The sequence below is a fragment of the Aulonocara sp. 'chitande type north' Nkhata Bay genome, linkage group LG16, assembly GCF_057382095.1.
Source record: "Aulonocara sp. 'chitande type north' Nkhata Bay isolate Kocher_YH1m ecotype deep benthic linkage group LG16, A_spYH_male_GT1.1, whole genome shotgun sequence".
Lineage (NCBI taxonomy): Eukaryota > Metazoa > Chordata > Actinopteri > Cichliformes > Cichlidae > Aulonocara > Aulonocara sp. 'chitande type north' Nkhata Bay.
In genome coordinates, this window is record NC_141359.1 from 19,822,449 (window position 1) to 19,840,626 (window position 18,178).

General features: G+C 38.2%; 1 protein-coding gene across 2 annotated transcripts in view; it reads left to right on the top strand.

Moving 5' to 3' along the window:
- The first annotated feature begins 1,285 nt into the window (after positions 1-1,285).
- Positions 1,286-18,178, top strand: part of uxs1 (UDP-glucuronate decarboxylase 1) — a 34,161-nt gene continuing 17,268 nt past the window's right edge. Inside the window, exons 1-5 of one of the 2 annotated variants that reach the window (XM_086266041.1) lie at positions 1,286-2,049; positions 2,636-2,663; positions 8,541-8,589; positions 12,034-12,077; positions 14,047-14,107. In XM_086266041.1, the coding sequence (XP_086122167.1) occupies positions 1,959-2,049; positions 2,636-2,663; positions 8,541-8,589; positions 12,034-12,077; positions 14,047-14,107 (273 nt within the window). In that variant the 5' untranslated portion in view covers positions 1,286-1,958. Of the gene's footprint in view, positions 2,050-2,635; positions 2,664-8,415; positions 8,590-12,033; positions 12,078-14,046; positions 14,108-18,178 lie in introns of those variants that run through there. The other variant, XM_086266040.1, reaches the window with a different exon arrangement.

Sequence of the window (18,178 nt, forward strand, 5' to 3'; positions counted from 1 at the left end):
TCCTTTTTTATTCTGTCTATTTGGTCTCTTTTAGTATTAGTATTTAGTATTTAGTATTTATTTATTTATTGTCATTGTCAAGAACAATGAAATTGCGTTTGGGGCTTCCATACAACCCCAAAAAAAGAAGAAAATAATAAATACCCCTTAAAACCCAAGTGTACATATTTAACCCAGTGTGACTCCAATGCAATAAGACAATCCTTAGCAATAATGTTCGTAGAAATTCAGACAAAGACCTGAGAAACATGACAAAATACAACAATGCAACCCATTCAATATTATTGTACTGTGAGATATGATATCAGATATGATAGTTATCTATTTAAGAAAGAGGGGGGGGGGGGGGGGGGGGCAGGAGGGGGAAGAGAATAAAGATATGATGCACCAATGCAGACCAGTTCATTGCTATTAAGAAGTTGGATATGGTTATTGTCCGTGAGAGGGGGGCAGAGAGTTCAGGAGCCTCACAGCCTGTGGATACAGGCTGTTGGCCAGTCTGGATGTTCTGGCCTGTATAGACCTGTACCTTCTCCCTGAGGGCAGCAGATGGAAAAGGTGGCGCGCAGGGTGATGTTGGTCCCGCAGGATACTGTGCACCCTCCTCAGACAGCGAGTGGGGATCTTATTATCTTATTGGATGATGTTGTATGTGCATATATGTTATGTTCACATATGTGTAGTTGTGCGTGAATGTGTACAGTTTTGTATATGTATGTGCATATTTGCATGTACATTATATGCTATATACTCTTACATGTCTTACAATTCTTTTTTAAAATGTTTTCTTTCTACTTTCATTCTTTCATTATATTCTCCCTTTGTTCAGCACTTTGGCCGACACTTGATGTCTTTTAAATGTGCTATATAAATAAAGATGACTTGACTTGAAGATGACTACTCACAAAGAAAACGGCAGCCGTTAAAACCTATGTCTATAAATGTGTGGTTTCATGCATCGGTTAAAATACTCGATTCCAGGTACACTACGCCCAGTAGTATATAAACAAGAACAAGTAAGCGGAAAATGGGATACAGTGGTTTAAATGGGAAACTCAACAAGGTTCACTTCAGACTGGAAAGTAGCGCAATGAATGAGCCATTGTGTGTTATGAAAAGAAATGAGTTTGGAACTTGAAAGCTACGCCTTCTTAAAGAATGGAATTAAAAAAAATACTACAAATAACAACAATTTGGGGAAGATATGTCTAAAATTAAAAAATAAAATTGTATATATGTACACACACAACATTTCACGAACGTCACAGAGGCTGCAAGAAAATCAGGCTGCTTAATCGAGCACCGAGCAGTCGCTCATCTGTTATTCCTTGGCCCAGGCGAGAGGAGCAAACTTCGACATTTCAGTGGGGTTAAAATTAGCGACTTATTTATTCTCGCGGTGCTTATTCGAATATGAACGTTAGCCACGGCTTATTTCTGCTATTGTTTCAATGACAGTTATATTTAGTTTAGAATCTTGTTATACAGGCGTAGCTTAATGTGAAGCTAACGGCTAACTGTCCGTAGTGTTATCAATGCGTTACAGTAGTTTGAAGCTGTGTGATAGTCACATCCGCGTACGAAAGAAGTAGCCATGTACTGCAGCTAATATGACCGCCTTCTCCGTGTGGGTATAAATGGGGTCAGCGAATAAGTTTAGGCGTAGTTGTGAACGTTGACACTCCACGGTTTAGATTGCCACCTTTTTGTGTGCTACCTGTGCGTGCGCTGCTAGCCACGTAAACTGCTCCCGCTCGGTGTTGACGTAGCAGGACGTAGCATCTGTCCCTTGCCTGCCCCGCCAGGCTACACTTTCTGTGAATTTGTGGTGCCATCGCCAGCCTGTCCGCCCAGTAAAACCGAGACACACCGAGGACATGAACCGCTGTAAAACAAAATGCTATAGCTGGACCTGAACGTGCGGTTCGCTTGTTTCCTGGTCCTGCTGCATTGAGCGGATGATGAAGCGGATCATCTGGATGATATCAAGCTTAAACAGAAGAATCATGAAGCTGCTTTTTGCCCTCGCTTTGATCGCCTATATTGCCTGTAAGCGTACGATTTTTAAAAAATCTTTTATTCTTGTCGCCAAGTTGCCATCTCTACAGTTTATTTTCACTCATGACAAACTGTACTCGTGTGACAACAACCAACTGTTGGGTGGCCAAGCCCCCCAGTCCTCTAGTCCTCCAGAGTGCACCTTTCAAAGGGTAGACTGCCTACAAGTCGCCCCCTCTGGATGTTTTTGATTTCATATAATTGTTTCTAATGCCTTTGGGAAATTTAAAGGATATTTTAGGAATTAATCTGAAAAATTGACAAAGTAATGAGCAGGCTAATTAATAGTGAGAATAAACATTTGTTGCAAGTGTTCAGAGATTGGACACAGTCAAAATGTGACAGTTCTAATAACGACACTAACTGCTATAGTAAGTTCATTGCTCAGTGATTTCAGATCCACTTGTGTACAGCAGTAGTTGAAAAAACAATTGGATCAGTTTTCATTACTTGTTTGTCTTCAGCGGTTTTTGTGTTTATCATTGAAAGTCTAGCTGCCTCAATGTGGCACTGCTCTGTTTATTCGTATTGCATTCATGATGATGCCATTATTATGTGTTCTCTTTCTCTCTTTTAGCTGTTTGGGGAACATACACCAACATGAGGTATAGTAATTCATTTATCTTCTGCTTGAAATCATGTATAATCATATAAAAGAGAGTTTTCACAGAACTCTGTGCATTCCTTTGGGAGAACTGAGTACACTACACACCCCATGATTCAGTAGCTTGTAAAACCAGCTTTAACAGCAACAATTGAAGTAATGGCTTTCTGTGTGACTTTATCAGTCTCTCATATCAATGTGAAGGAATTGTGGTCCCACTCTTCTTTACGACATTGCTTCACTTCATTCACGGCTGGGAGCATTTGTTTATGCAAAGCTCTCTTAAGGTTGCAATAAAGCATTTCACTCAGGTTTAGGTCTGGACTTTGTCTGGGTGGTTGGAACACAACACCCCTTGCTCCACCCTAATGTCCAAGTTATTCTGCTGTCGATTTGGTGCTGTTCTAGGGTTCATGGACCAACTGCTTCACCCAGTTTCAGCAAGGCTTTATCTGTCAGGCAAATGGTCTCATATTTGACTTTAAAATACTTTGGCATACAGAGGAGTTCATGGTCGACTCAATAACTGCAAGGTGCACAGGTCCTGTGCTGCAAAACAAACCCTAATCATCAGCCCTCGACCAACATGCCTGATTGTTGGTATTACATGTTTGTGCTGATAGGCTGTGTTTGGTTTTCTCCAAATGTGGTGCTGTGCATTATGGGCAAACATCTCCACTTTCTTCTTGTTTGTCCAAAGGATGTTGATTTTTTTTTTTTAATGTCTCTGAGTATTAAATGGTCTGACCTCGGGGGGAATTTGCTGGTATGTTCACTCCCAGGAAGATCATAGCATTATGTTAACACACGCCTGACTCCTCCAGATCAATGTACGGCTTCTACTTACTCTCTTAATTCCTAGAAGTAAGGGTGTACTTTGTTTTGCAGAGGACTGCGCAGCATCCTGTGGATTTTCTTATCAATATGACTGTATGATTGATGATAGTCTGTTTAAAAAATACACGTTTTATTTCCTTTGTTTTGCTTCTAATTCTGACACAAACTGCTCTGACTGCTTGTAGGCCCAAAACTTTGGGGGGAAATATTGATACATTTATTTCTATTATTTCTATGTTGTAGAATAATAGGTAAAGTATTAGAACTGTAAAATAACACAATTCTAAATGGGGGGGAAAAGGAAATGCACCTGCCGTTTGTCTTCATAACAGGTTTGGAAGCTTGGATTCTCAGCCATCTGGCAGCTTTTGTAGATACTCGCATTACAAGTTTTTCCACCAGTCGCTGCTGCCCAACTTAACTAACAAGTAAACCTGGTTTGAGGCCGAGAGGAGACACAAACTCTGCGTCTGGGGATCAAAAGCTGGTTTACTCATAGTGCTGGTCCCAAGCCTCCATAATGGGAATGGCAGCTGATTAACCCATGACCAATTTGCCCGTGTGCTGTGTGTGAATATAGTATTGTACCTAATGCGTCACTAATTTACTGGCCAGGACAACTCTGTCTGTCTCATAATGGTAATGTAGTAGTTGGTAATCTGAGAGGGTAACAATCTGCTTTTTCCTTTATTCGTGCATTTATGTAATTTCAGAGAGAAACTATACTGAGATACTGAACTGTTGTTCAGTCCTCATTAGCTCCAACATGACCCACTCAGCTGTCAGCATTATTTAAAGTGCTCAAAGAACCTGAGACAGATACAGTAGCATTATTGCCATCTAAAATGGTTTTGGATGTGTCACTACAGTGTCACAAACATATAAAACATAAGATGAATTATAACATACTGCTTTTCATTTTTAGTTTGATTATATTTGTACAAAAGTACAATAACTTTAAGCATTTACATTGAGACTTGAGGTAAAGTGAACAATAGTATCTGTAACCTGTTGCAGCAGGTGTAGAGCCATTAAAAGGTCAGTGTTTTATTATACATATACAAAATGAAATTTCCATTAATGAAAAGATAAAAAAAAATACTTGTGTACTGTTAATTATAGTTATTAGAGCAAAAAACATCAGCCAAGTAAAATTGAAACTTGTTGTTCTCCCATATTCACACAGCCATAGGAGCCTTATGTTTTGTCTTAATAAAGCAGAACTGCTTTATTAATTGAAACCTTTGTTTTACACCATAGTTTATTACTGACTCTGAAAAAGTGCACAACAGTCACTGCAGTGATTGGCATTTTGCTTGTTAATGTCATCATTGCAATGTTTTAGATTAAATTAATAGCTGTTTAAGAGCAGTCAGTGGGGATTTTATACTGCATACACGGTTTAGCAAACAGCAAATGAATGAGAACGGAAAAGTATGATAAACATTCATAAAAGTTATGCTTGGTCTTAGTTAATTGCCATACTTGGGCGGTACAGTGGTTAGCACTGTCGCCTTACAGGAAAAATGGTCTGGATTGACTCTTCTTGTTGGCCAAGGCCTTTCTGTGGAGTTTGCATGTTCTCCTTGTGGGTGCCTTAACTTCCACCCGCAGTCCAGAGACATTAGTGATTCTGAAATGGTTGTAGTTGTGGATCCAATGAATATAAAGCATTCAAGTTCACAGCATGAAGTACTCTATGAATGTGTTTAAAAACACACACACACACACACACACACACACACACACACACACACACACACACACACACACACACACACACACACACACACACACACTCTTTCAGTTTGAGTAGCTACTGTGGGGAAAAGCTCAATACTAGGGCAGCCACGATTAGTCTAATAGTCACGATTACGTCGACTATTAAAATCGTCGACGACTAATTTAATAGTCGACGCGTTGTTTGAAGCTTTGTAAGATCCCGAAAGACGCAGGAATAAGTAGTAGGATTTAAGAGTGTAATAACGGGCTGAATCAGAAGATGGTAGCACTGCATGTCCAGGGATGCCAGCTGCCGTTAAACCCCCGAAGAATAAGAAGAAGCAGTGACCTCCATCCTTCGGAGGCCGCATTTGTAGGCCAATTACGTTACAGTGACGCGGCCTTGCCAATTCCAGTTTCCAACAATGGCGGCAGCTACTTAGTTTTAATATTACTCTTATTCTTTCTGGTTCACAAAATAAACTGTTAACATATTTTCAGGCGAGAATGTAGCTGTGTAAACTTCAAATATCTGCTCAGTTTATCAAGACACCACATATTTTCAAAAGCGCTCCAATGTTTTCGGAGACGTCTGTTACCCACCAGCTCGATAGCTAGCCGGGGTTCAAGGCTTACTAGAGCTGGTGAGAACACCGGACTCCCAGCCTATAATTTTCAAACCCCCGTGGTCTTTCGTTACTCAGGTTAAACATGATATATAAGTCAGCTAATTTAAAAATGTTATTGTTTGGCTTTTTTCAGTGTTTTATTTGTTCCTCAGTAAATTGGTTTGGCTGAGATTAAAGTTATCGTTTTTACACAGCTGAATAAATGTCAAACAGAACTGATTAAACAGAAGTGTGAAATGGTAGAGAATTTACTCCAGTGTCCTGTTATATTTTACATAGAACAGACGGCCAAGTTTATTAAACTCCACTGAGACATCTGCAAATTTCATTAAAAGTTTAATAAACAATCATCTTGTCTTTATTTTTAGTTAGCAAATACCTTAAACACTTCAAGCTGTAAGCTATCAAAATAATCGTTTGTTGCAGCCCTACTCAATACTAATACTTTTCTTCCATTTGGATCAAATTAAAGTGAGGAGAATTCACATTTAGACACAATTAGATTTTTTTCCTTGTCTCCGCTGATGTCAGCAGTGCTCCCTCAGTTATGGGAAGTTGTATAGCTAGCCTTCTTTTGTGTTGTTTTAGAAAATGAATGGGTGAATGTAAACTGAGTCAGAGTAAACTGGCATGTAACCACTCGATGGGACTGATGTGTAAACACATGCTGCACAGCTGTGTGAAAATTAACCTTCAGTGATAGAAGACTGCTGTCAGTAGCACTGTTAACATTAGCCTCACTCGGCACATTAACTTGATTATCTGTACAATGTTTTGCATGGTTTGCCACACCAGAATTTTATCAACACTTTAAATGTGATTAGGCTATTGACAGATGTGATTGATTTCAACAAGCCCTATGAAGGGCTTGAAGCATAAAATGCAGAAAATCTGCGAGACATCAAGACATTTATGTAGATGTGTTTAATAAACTCATAAACATAAATACCAGCTTTTTTCTGTTTCAAATTGTAAACATGCCGAGGAAGCTTTTGTATTAGTAGTTGTGGCCAAATTGTTGTACTTCAAATGGGTGGGAAAAAATATAGCCGATGTAAGTCTCCAACGATGCACTTAACACTAATCAGAATTGATAGCATTCCCCGAATGCTGGCATAATGTTTACTCATCTCTATAATGTCTCATTTTTTGCCAGAAGTAGGGCGTCTCATGAAGACGACCATTCTGCTCTTCTGTTTTGTGCTGTTTTATCTGTTTAATTAACCAGTCCTGACAAGTGTCTGTGGAGATCAGTCTACAATGTGTCATTACTCCATAATGACAGATGCTTATTGCTGCACAACAACAGGAATTTACGGTTATGAATCTACCGCCTTGTATGATATGAAATAAAAGGAGTAATATAAAAAAGGCATTCTACTCCTGGCGTTCTGAGGAGACTTAGCTGTCAGGAGTAGATTGAATTGTAATGAAACAGCTGCAGTGTGGTAGCGATGGTGAAAAAGCAGCGCGTAGTAAGATGTGTTAATCCTGTTCAAAGATGGTGGGTATGCTGGCTGACTTTGAAGTCAGCTATGCTCGCTTCCAGCTCTGTATTTTATTCCTGGATTGTGCTTGCTGTTCAGAAAAAAATATTTGTATTCCTGTTAAAAGATACCTGAGAGAAATGGTCTGAAATGCAAACAGAAGTGGAAGCCTTCTGCACTCAGGAAATATAGAAGTGCATAAAATAGTGACTGTGTTGCATCTCTCTCATTGTTGCTTTTAACTGCTTTTCTACATACATTTTTTTTAGCTGTTGTAAAACAGCTTAAACGGCTTAGTGGGATTACAGAGAGCAGCTTTATAGCAGACTATAGTCATAAGCTGTTTGATCTGATTATCCATACAAGACAAACATTTCATTGATATAATGTTATTTACATCTAGCGGTTCTGGCTCTTCAGCAGTGTAATTTACAGATGGGACTCCCCCCTCTGAGAGCATTAGCCTAGCCCAAAATCCGGCTTCAAATTGGGCTGTGTTGTTTAGTCATCTGTGATGTTGTGAGAACAAACATTTTGCCTTTTGGCTGTTGTTGTGGTGTCAACCAAAACACAAAATACTTGCATACTACTTCCCTTCAGTTGACATCAGCACAACGCAAAAGTAGAAAAAATGTTGGAAACTGAGCTTTTAGAGCAGTCTCAAGCCGGAGCTTTTGGCTCACTGGGATTATTTATGCATCGATATATTTGATCGCAATATTTGAAATCAATATTTGAATGTTTGTGTCGATCTGTAAATATGAAGGGTTAAACAAGCCATGTCACTACTAGACATGCAAATAAATTCAAATTAAGTTTAGAAGGTAATTGATAAAAACATTAAGCTACTTAGGTGCATGTAATGAAATAAAGCTATACAAACTATTTACTGTGATTTGGGTAAAGCATGTAAGACATTTCTGTATTGTATTAATCAGTTGCATTTAGCTGGACTTTTCCCTTGCCTTTTAATCATTATTATAATTGATTACCTTCTTGAGCTAGCCGGAAACACTCATCCCTGTTCTGCTTCGCTATCAGTTAACAGTAAGCAGAAACAATGAATGTAGAGGGTTGAATGAACAGACAGGTGATGTGTTGTGTGTTGCTGCCTATAGGTCACAGCATGCTTAAACTTGTAGTTATATCCTTGTCCTTGATTAAGTCCTTTGGCCTTTTCTTTGTATCTCTCTCTCTTCATAGATCAATACAAGAAATCGGAGAAATGAAGATCAAGCAACAAATTGAAGACGTGAGTTTGAAACAAAAAAGCAGTTCTCACCACACTGATCTGTTTTATATTCACAGGTCCAAGGAGCTCTGCTCTGTGTTATCAGCTACTGTTTCACTTTTTCACAGACATATTTGACATTTGTATTAATAATTTACTAGAATACGGCCTCACAAAGGTGTACGTGTTGGGACAATCCATGCTTTTACTTCTTTCCTTATTAATCTGACCGAGATTTGTTTTGTTTTTTTGTTGAAAAACACACCCACCACCCCAAATTAGGTCACCTTTTTGTCAAAATTGTTCAATAATCTGCTTTTCATATGGTTGGAGTCACTTTTCTTATTATTTGTTTATATACTTTTCATTGACCATGTATTGTAGTTTTTTCTGTTACCAAACTGTAAGTTTAGAATTTTTTTATTTAGTTTGGAAGACCTATAACACAGTTAGTTTCTTTTCAACGTAGTCTTTAGAATTTTATTTGTTTTTTGACTCACTTTTTTTTTCTTGACTCACAGATTACCATGAATTTAAGAGTAAAGTGGATGGTTGGTTTTTTTCTTTGTTTGTTTGTTTGTTTTTTAACCTCTAGGATGACATTTCTTTGTTTGAAGCTTATCAATACTCTGCTAAAAACTGAACAACTGTTGACTGAATAATATATTGACACATACTTTCCAGCCTTTTTGTACTGCTTGCTGTCAAATTATTGTCAGGAAATTGCTATTGGAAACCAGCTGTTCCTAGTTCAACGATTGTATTGTTTATGTTTCTTGCTCTAGTTTTTCTGTGACCTGTTTTTTTTTAAATTTTATTTATTTATTTTTTTTATTATTAGAGCAAGTGATAAAGTTATATAAATGAGGGTGCCTTCTGTCAGCAAGGATCATCAAAGCTTTCAATATAACTCCATAAAAAGTGCTATAATGATCTCGTCCAGCAGCACTTTTGCAGATAGCCACAGTTAAAATATTCAGTGTTATCTTTCGAGGACAGTTTTTCTATAAGGCTGGAAGGGTCGCCCAAGCAATGTAAATGATGTGGAGAAGAGCATGTAACTGCAGTTTTTGTTGAATGTAATTTAGTACATGCATAAGACTGGAAACATTAATCATAAATTATTTTCTGAAGTATTGAATTTTGGTAAAGAGTAAATAGTAGTAAATCTGCATGCACATCTTTATCTGCCCTCTTGTGACTTGGGTGAAACTATTGTTAGACGTAATCCTGGGAGATATATTTCAAATCTGTTAAGGCATTAAACATCAAAACCCACAAAGAGCAAATTCTGTGACAAGACTGTTGCTGACAGTATCAAAAGCCTTGGACAGATCTACAAATAGTGCACAGCAGGGTTGCTTCTTGTTGAGTGAATTAACAGTGTCGTCATCAGTAACAGCTGCAGCAGTTACTGCGCAATAAGCTCTGTAGCCGAGGGAAATTATTATTCTCAGGCGAGCGACAAATTGTGAGCTGACTCCTAATTCTAGGATTTAGAACAGGCAGCACAGGTGGATAGTTAAGTGTGACCAACTGCAGGGGATTTTTCATAAAGTGAAAATGGATTTAAATATTTGTACAAGTGGTGACGAATAGGATCGTAGATGCGTGGAGTCAGGTCTGCAGACCAAAACAAAAAAACACTCACCAGCTAAAGATTGTGAGGAGATTTTACTCCTGTTAGCTAAAAATAGGATTGTTGCACTTTGTGCATCCTGAAACCTCTTCAGTCCTGTTTATGCCTCAGTGCCACGACAGCTGTGCCCAGAGGTGCTGCGTTTTTTTTTTTTTGGCTTGTCCGTCTGTACCTTCGTCCAACCGTCACACTCTCATTAACATGACTGCTCTTGAAAGCAGGGGATTTTTTTTTCATAGTTGAAGTCAAAAGTGAATACTTTTTATTTGACGATCAGATGTCACTGTGAGCTCATGTTTGGCCCATTCGTGGGAATGATATTGCAGGAACATATGGAGGGAAATTGATTACATTTGGTGCGGCTGATTAGATTTCTTTTTTTGCCATTGGCCAAGGTCACTGTGATCACACAACACGTGGTTTTGTTGATGACTTGAGGATTTATTTGCTCTTATGGTAATATTACAAACCAGTGTTAATGGGATAAAACAATAAGGTGAGGGTATTTTATAATATGGGCTGTTGCATTTTAGACTACATGCCATTTCACCTGACCACATAAGCACACATACTCTGTTCTGTGCCTTTTAAGCAGATTCTAACTGTCACACACAAGCTTCTGTGATTCATCAGGGACAGTTTAGGGTTTAGTATTTTGCTCAGGGACACTTTAATGTGCTGCCTGGAAGGGCTGGGAATTGAACCACTGACCTTCCAATTGGTAAATGCCCCAAAAATATCTTTTGACCTTTTAAAAGGTCTGTGGTTCCCAACTATTAAATACTTTGAAAGTCTTTACTCCATGTATTTATTTAAACACACAAATGGATGCAAACCACAGGTTGAGTGGTTGGCATAGAAATGCAAGGGGTAGATTCTAGTTCAGTCATATAGTTATACCTGTAGAAAACACTGTCACTGCAGGTAGCTGCAGGGAGTTTTGAGTAATAGGCAAAGACTTCATTGAATAGTTATTTTTAATGCAACGGTACTATAAATTAGTTTTGTTCTGGTTTCTCTCGAGTTCAGTGCATACAGTGAAGTTGTAATTGCTGGTTCAGAGTGTTGGTCAGACAAAACAGGCAGTGTTAATATAGTCATGTTGGTTTTCTGTCCTTTAAAATTGTTAGATATAAACTAAAATAAAAAAAATCTATTTCTGACATTTGACAGGTCAGGTTTTTTGAGAAGAATCCTGCAGTGAAATAGGCAATTATATTAAAACAATCCGCAGCGAGCGTGTTTATAGCATTTGGTTATTATAAATCATTGGATATACGATACATTTGACAAAGTTGCTGTCTGTGAAGTTCATCCTTTTTCCATCCTTTTAATCTTGAAATTCGACTCACATTTCTCTTCAACTACAGTGAAATGTTTCCATCAGCCCTGACTCAATTCTCTCTGGGAATATCTATCATTTCTTGCTGCTTTAATCTGTAATTCTCTAAAGTGTAAGTTTGTGCACTAATCATTTTTTGTATTTGTGTAATTTCTTTTTTGAATTGTCTGTACCAAAGGAAAAATATTTTCAAATGTCCATAGGGATCACTATGCTTTTTGAATTGTTTGTATTGTATAGGACTAGTTTGGGTCTAAAGGACAGGAATATTCAGTAAACATAAAAATTTGCACGTTTTGCAAGGAATACACATGATTTCATCTCTTGACTAAATCAATGTTATGAAAATAACATGAACTTAGTGATAAACTTACATTAGCACGCTGCGGTGGTAAAATTGAACCACTGGAGGATTAATTTATTATTTACTTAAGGGCATTGCTAATTCAGCTCATGCATTTCTCCCTTTTTTATCTCACTTTAGGTTGTGGCTCCTCTCAAAGAAAAGATTCGTGACCTGGAACAAAGGTTTGTATCTGGTTTTTTTGTTGTTTTTGTTTCCATTGAGATCTTAAAATATTTGCTCATAGCTCGGTGTGAAGGAAAGCTTAATGGACTAATAAGTAGGTTTAAGGGTCAGCGTTATATATGCCTTCATTTCCTACTTTAAACTGTTGAATTTTCATTTGAAAGGGCACTTATAGACTGAGAATGCTGCATCTGAATAACTTGCACATGGATTAACATTCTGTGCTTATTTAAAAGGTTTATCTCTCTTTAACAGACGTTGAAGACAGAATGAATGCAACAGCAGCTAATTAATTGCATCTGGTGGTATTTGTTACTTGTGATAAGAAGATTTCTACATCACAGGCTATCAATTAATTAACCTAATTTTGCATTGTTTTTATGGTAGCATCTCTGGGTACAGTAATCCAGCTTGAAGGTGTTAATTATACATATTTGTCTTTAGTACCTTTAATGCTAATAACACTGACATACAAAGGTACGTGTTTAAATGAGCCCGTTATCCCTAGTTTAACATGTGTGAGGGCAACAAGAACCTCTAAATGGAGCACATTTTATATCTACCTTGTGCTCCTGAAGAGCGACTGTGGATCATTGAAAGCTAAGCCCTGTGAAAAACAGTTCTCCCTTACTGCTTTAACAGGATTTAAGAGGGGAAATATCAATTAGGTGTCACCAATCAAATGGCCTTAGTTATTTGATCATCAGCAACTGTGAGCACCTCTATAAAGTAGAAGATCTCAGGGTTTGCTGGTATGGAGCATTCAGGTGTGTGTTACTAAAAGGCTGCAGTGTTCCTAAGAGTGGACGTTCTGGTAAATTCAAAGTGGAGATGTTTGCCTGTAAGGTTTGACAAAACCCAAACACAGCACATCAGCACAAACACTTTACACTAGCTGTCAAGCCAAAAAAAGGGGCTGCTTTTCACAGTGTTTCCTTGTGAGTGAACAGTATTAAAAGAAAGTAATTAAATAAATCAATGAATAAAAGCTTGAGCTAAAATAATGGAGGTACTGAATATTGTTTCCCCTTGAGTGAGCTAATTTTGTAATGAAATATATGATTGTTTAAGATGTCATAGATAAGGAATATTGAATACTTTTTGATTTTTATGGTAATTCTAAATATTCTTTGGTTCATGATGTTTTGGAAAACCATAAATAACCAAAAGGCAATAGTAAAAATTATTATGAGTAGTAGCAGCGCATTCATTTTAAAATTTCCTACGACAGCCAGGCCTTCATTTGTTCATATGTTTGGTCAGAGGTGCTACAAAATGTGTTTGTAAAACACGTGAAATTATTGATTAAACACTGAATTTTGCGTGAAACGTTCGTACACACAATTTATGCGCAGACTTGTATTTACAGAGATACTAAAGTGATCCCGAGCACAGCAGCAAATCTACAACAGAAAGGCTAAAATGAAAAAATAGAAGAATCAAGGTGCTGCAATGGCCCGGTCAAAGTCCTTTACTCAACCTGACTGAAATGTTTTGCTGCGACCTTCAAAGAGTTGAGCATTAATGAATGCCAGCGAATCTCAATGAACTTTAGCATTGTTGAAGGAGAAGAGTGGGGCATAATTCCTCCACAAAAAATGTGAATGTTCTGTGAAAAATGTTCGTTTGTTTCATCATGCATACAGCACAGGCTTAGTGGTGCAGCGTTGTGGTTATTTAAAGGCCAGTTTTAATAATCAAGTTGAGGTTATTCTTGAAACAGTGTTATATTCCCATAAGCAGTCTTGAAATAAATACACTTCTCTAAATGATTAACCAGCTCATATCTTTGTTTTTAATTGTAGCTGCACCAAAGGTAACCATAAAATATAGTTTATTGATGTTTATTAATAAGATTACAGGACCTGGATTGAGAGTAAGATCCTAGATTGTTCTGTTTTGCTTTGGGCTTATGTGATTGTTTCTCCAGATGTTCTCTACAAAAGGTTTTTGTGTTCTCTCTTACAGTTTTTCTCAGAAATACCCACCGGTGAAATTCCTGTCAGAAAAGGATCGTAAAAGAATTTTGGTATGTAACACATCCAAGTGCAAATCGTATTTTCAGTAACCATGACATAACCCTGAGCTTTCATAAGCAACGGCCAACAGAAGCACAAGCTTTCCTCAAAGCCTGACTTATCTCCATGTTAACAGCAAACTGAGGGAAGTAGAACTTGCAGAAATGTGTATCTTAAGTAGGGATGGGTATCGTTCAAGTTTTATCCGATACCGGTGCCAAATCGGTACTTTTGAAATGGTGCCGGTGCTTAAACGGTGCTCTACTGGTGCTTAAAGAATGGAGAACACAAACTTTGTCCAAAAACCTCTTATGTTTTTATTTTTAGCAGTCTCTTTTTTTCTGCAAAATGATAAGCACCGTCCAGCCCCACGCACGGGGCGATCTGTGCTAACTTGCTAATGGAGATCTACCACACCCAGTAGATGTGCTTGGTGTGAGGTCTTGCAGCAAGCTATCAAATACGGTGCATTTCTCGGCTTTTAAAAAAACGCTATGTGTCGCCAGGTGTTTCATCAGATTCGAGGTGTTACCTCCTTTGACAGTATCACCTTAAAGTACTTGTTGCAGGCTGCTGAGTTTGCATCTTTTGCTGTGAAGTACAGCCAGACTTTTCACCGCTTTGCCTTGGGCACTTTTAATCTGTAGCTCTGCTCTAAAAGAACATGTGTACCTGGGCCCGCCTACTATCCTTGGAAAAGTAAAATGATTGGCTAGAATCCAAAGTGTATGACATCTCAGGAAAAAAAAAAAAAAAAAGCACCGAAATGTGCGCTGCTTTTCAGTCTGGTTACTACCGTTTATGTCAGAACCGGTACCCATCCCTAATCTTAAGGTGCTGTCTGAGAGAGCAGACCTGGATCGAAGGCCATCAGTGCTTCCTATAAAACACTTGCTTTATAGCAGTTTTACAGCACCCTAATTCTTGAAGTGGTGCTCACTATTGGGCCAAATGGGTGGAGCTGGACCTAGTGCTGAAGTAGAAGGTCAGTAGTGTTGTGTGACATGGTGCGAACTAAATACAGCTTATTTATAACTACACAACATCAGACAGAAAACCATTGAAACATACAGATACCACACAAGCAATTATGAAAAATTAACTTTAAGCTAATTCATAGTTTTCATTTTTACGTTATGCTTAATTTTATATTAAGCATAACGTAAAAATGCTTAATAAGCATGCACCGTATTTGATAGCTTACTAGGATAAGCTCTAGTATTAATGTTGGCAGTGTACCACAGAAACATCTCGAGATATTCTCAAAAGAAGTCTGTACTTAATTATCTAGCTCTTTAGCCCTCCTTTGAGTCAGACTGTGAGCAGTAATGTAGCAACCAAGGACCTTCTGAATTACTCACCATCCTGCAGTGGAACAAACAGGAAGTTGTGACGTGGGCACAGTTTTTTTTTGTTTGGGGGGGGGGGGGTTAGTGAAGAGTTCTGTTATTTTCTTACGGTCAATGAAAACCATTTGGTAACTTTAGTAACTGTACATAAAAGATGTTAACAACAGTGGCCTCAAAATACTTGGATTGGACATACACACATAAAAATAAGTGAGTCAGACAAAAAACGATTTCACAAAAGTAAAATAAAAAAAATGTGTTTATATTGTGATCAACAGTTCAACTGAATCCATATTGGTCGGAGCTGCACTGAGGTCAAGCAGCACCAGGACGTAGATGTGTCTGTCCTGGTCTGAAGTCTGAAGACATGAATAAGTTATTTGTAACCTTTAGAAAAGCAGTTTTGGTGCTGTGTAGCTTGCTGTTGTAACTAAATACCGCTAGCAGTTGTTCTAAAACCAGTTTCTCAAGATTGAGGCCAAATTTGAGATTCGTTTAATTTCATTAATTTTCTAAATGAATATGTACGAATACAAAGCATTGTCTACTGCCATGGCTACATGGCATAGTTACTTCAAATTTAAAAATGTACATATCATCAGTGCAAAATAGACATTTTAAGGGATTATGTGAGCCTACTGGTAATGAGAAAATGAAACACAACATGCATCTTATTCCAACAACGGGCAATAATTCAGGTCATGCATTCAGTTAACCTGCTGAGAATATCCCTGTGCAATCTGATAAAAATGTGAGGTAGATAACAACAATATAGTCTTCATTATAAATGAATGACCAGCTCTGAATGTAACCCTTAACTCTGAGCCCACTTATCCTGAGGTGGAAACTCTTGAGTGTTTATGGGCAGAGTGGAATCATAAAGCTATCAATGATGGAGCCGAGGCTTCCCATTCTGATCCACTCCTAAGTAAAAATTATATACTATTACTGTTTGTGTGATATAATAGACAGCAGCAGCAGTAAACGACCATACTTGGAGTGGAGTAAAGAATCAATAAGTTAACCCTTTAGTATTTTATTCAGTGTAGTAGAATCATTAATGATTTAGCAGATAAAGTGTTAGAAAGGTTAGAAAGACACTGCAAGCATAAAAAACAGAAAGTAAGCTTTCATAAAGATTGAAGAGGTCACAAGAGTATAAGTAGTGCAATGAACATGAGTTGAAACACAAATGCTGCATTGATTAAGAGGCATACTGTTGGAAAATGGATGATCGTGTGTCTGACTTCGCACGAGTATTAACTGTGCGGCAGTTACTTTAGTGACTGCATACAAGGTGTGAAACACACTGAAAGATATCAGCCTCTATGTATTATGAGTAAGAAGGAAAAAGTGAAAGAGATTAAACAGCTTGGGGACACCAGCAACTGCAAAGTGTTGGCCGTGAAACATGGAGGTGGGTGCCTTTATATTAAAGCTGGATATGGGTGACGAGTGACATTTATGGATGGCACTATATATATATATTCAAGTTTGTATACGCAACTATTGATTGATTGCACAGGAATGCATGCAAACGACTTGGTTTTAAAGTTAACGTCTTCTAGTTTTTTCTTCTACAGGGAGTGCAGAATTATTAGGCAAGTTGTATTTTTGAGGAATAATTTTATTATTGAACAACAACCATGTTCTCAATGAACCCAAAAAACTCATTAATATCAAAGCTGAATGTTTTTGGAAGTAGTTTTTAGTTTGTTTTTAGTTTTAGCTATTTTAGGGGGATATCTGTGTGTGCAGGTGACTATTACTGTGCATAATTATTAGGCAACTTAACAAAAAACAAATATATACCCATTTCAATTATTGATTTTTACCAGTGAAACCAATATAACATCTCCACATTCACAAATATACATTTCTGACATTCAAAACAAAACAACAACAAATCAGTGACCAATATAGCCACCTTTCTTTGCAAGGACACTCAAAAGCCTGCCATCCATGGATTCTGTCAGTGTTTTGATCTGTTCACCATCAACATTGCGTGCAGCAGCAACCACAGCCTCCCAGACACTGTTCAGAGAGGTGTACTGTTTTCCCTCCTTGTAAATCTCACATTTGATGATGGACCACAGGTTCTCAATGGGGTTCAGATCAGGTGAACAAGGAGGCCATGTCATTAGTTTTTCTTCTTTTATACCCTTTCTTGCCAGCCACGCTGTGGAGTACTTGGACGCGTGTGATGGAGCATTGTCCTGCATGAAAATCATGTTTTTCTTGAAGGATGCAGACTTCTTCCTGTACCACTGCTTGAAGAAGGTGTCTTCCAGAAACTGGCAGTAGGACTGGGAGTTGAGCTTGACTCCATCCTCAACCCGAAAAGGCCCCACAAGCTCATCTTTGATGATACCAGCCCAAACCAGTACTCCACCTCCACCTTGCTGGCGTCTGAGTCGGACCGGAGCTCTCTGCCCTTTACCAATCCAGCCACGGGCCCATCCATCTGGCCCATCAAGACTCACTCTCATTTCATCAGTCCATAAAACCTTAGAAAAACCAGTCTTGAGATATTTCTTGGCCCAGTCTTGACGTTTCAGCTTGTGTGTCTTGTTCAGTGGTGGTCGTCTTTCAGCCTTTCTTACCTTGGCCATGTCTCTGAGTATTGCACACCTTGTGCTTTTGGGCACTCCAGTGATGTTGCAGCTCTGAAATATGGCCAAACTGGTGGCAAGTGGCATCTTGGCAGCTGCATGCTTGACTTTTCTCAGTTCA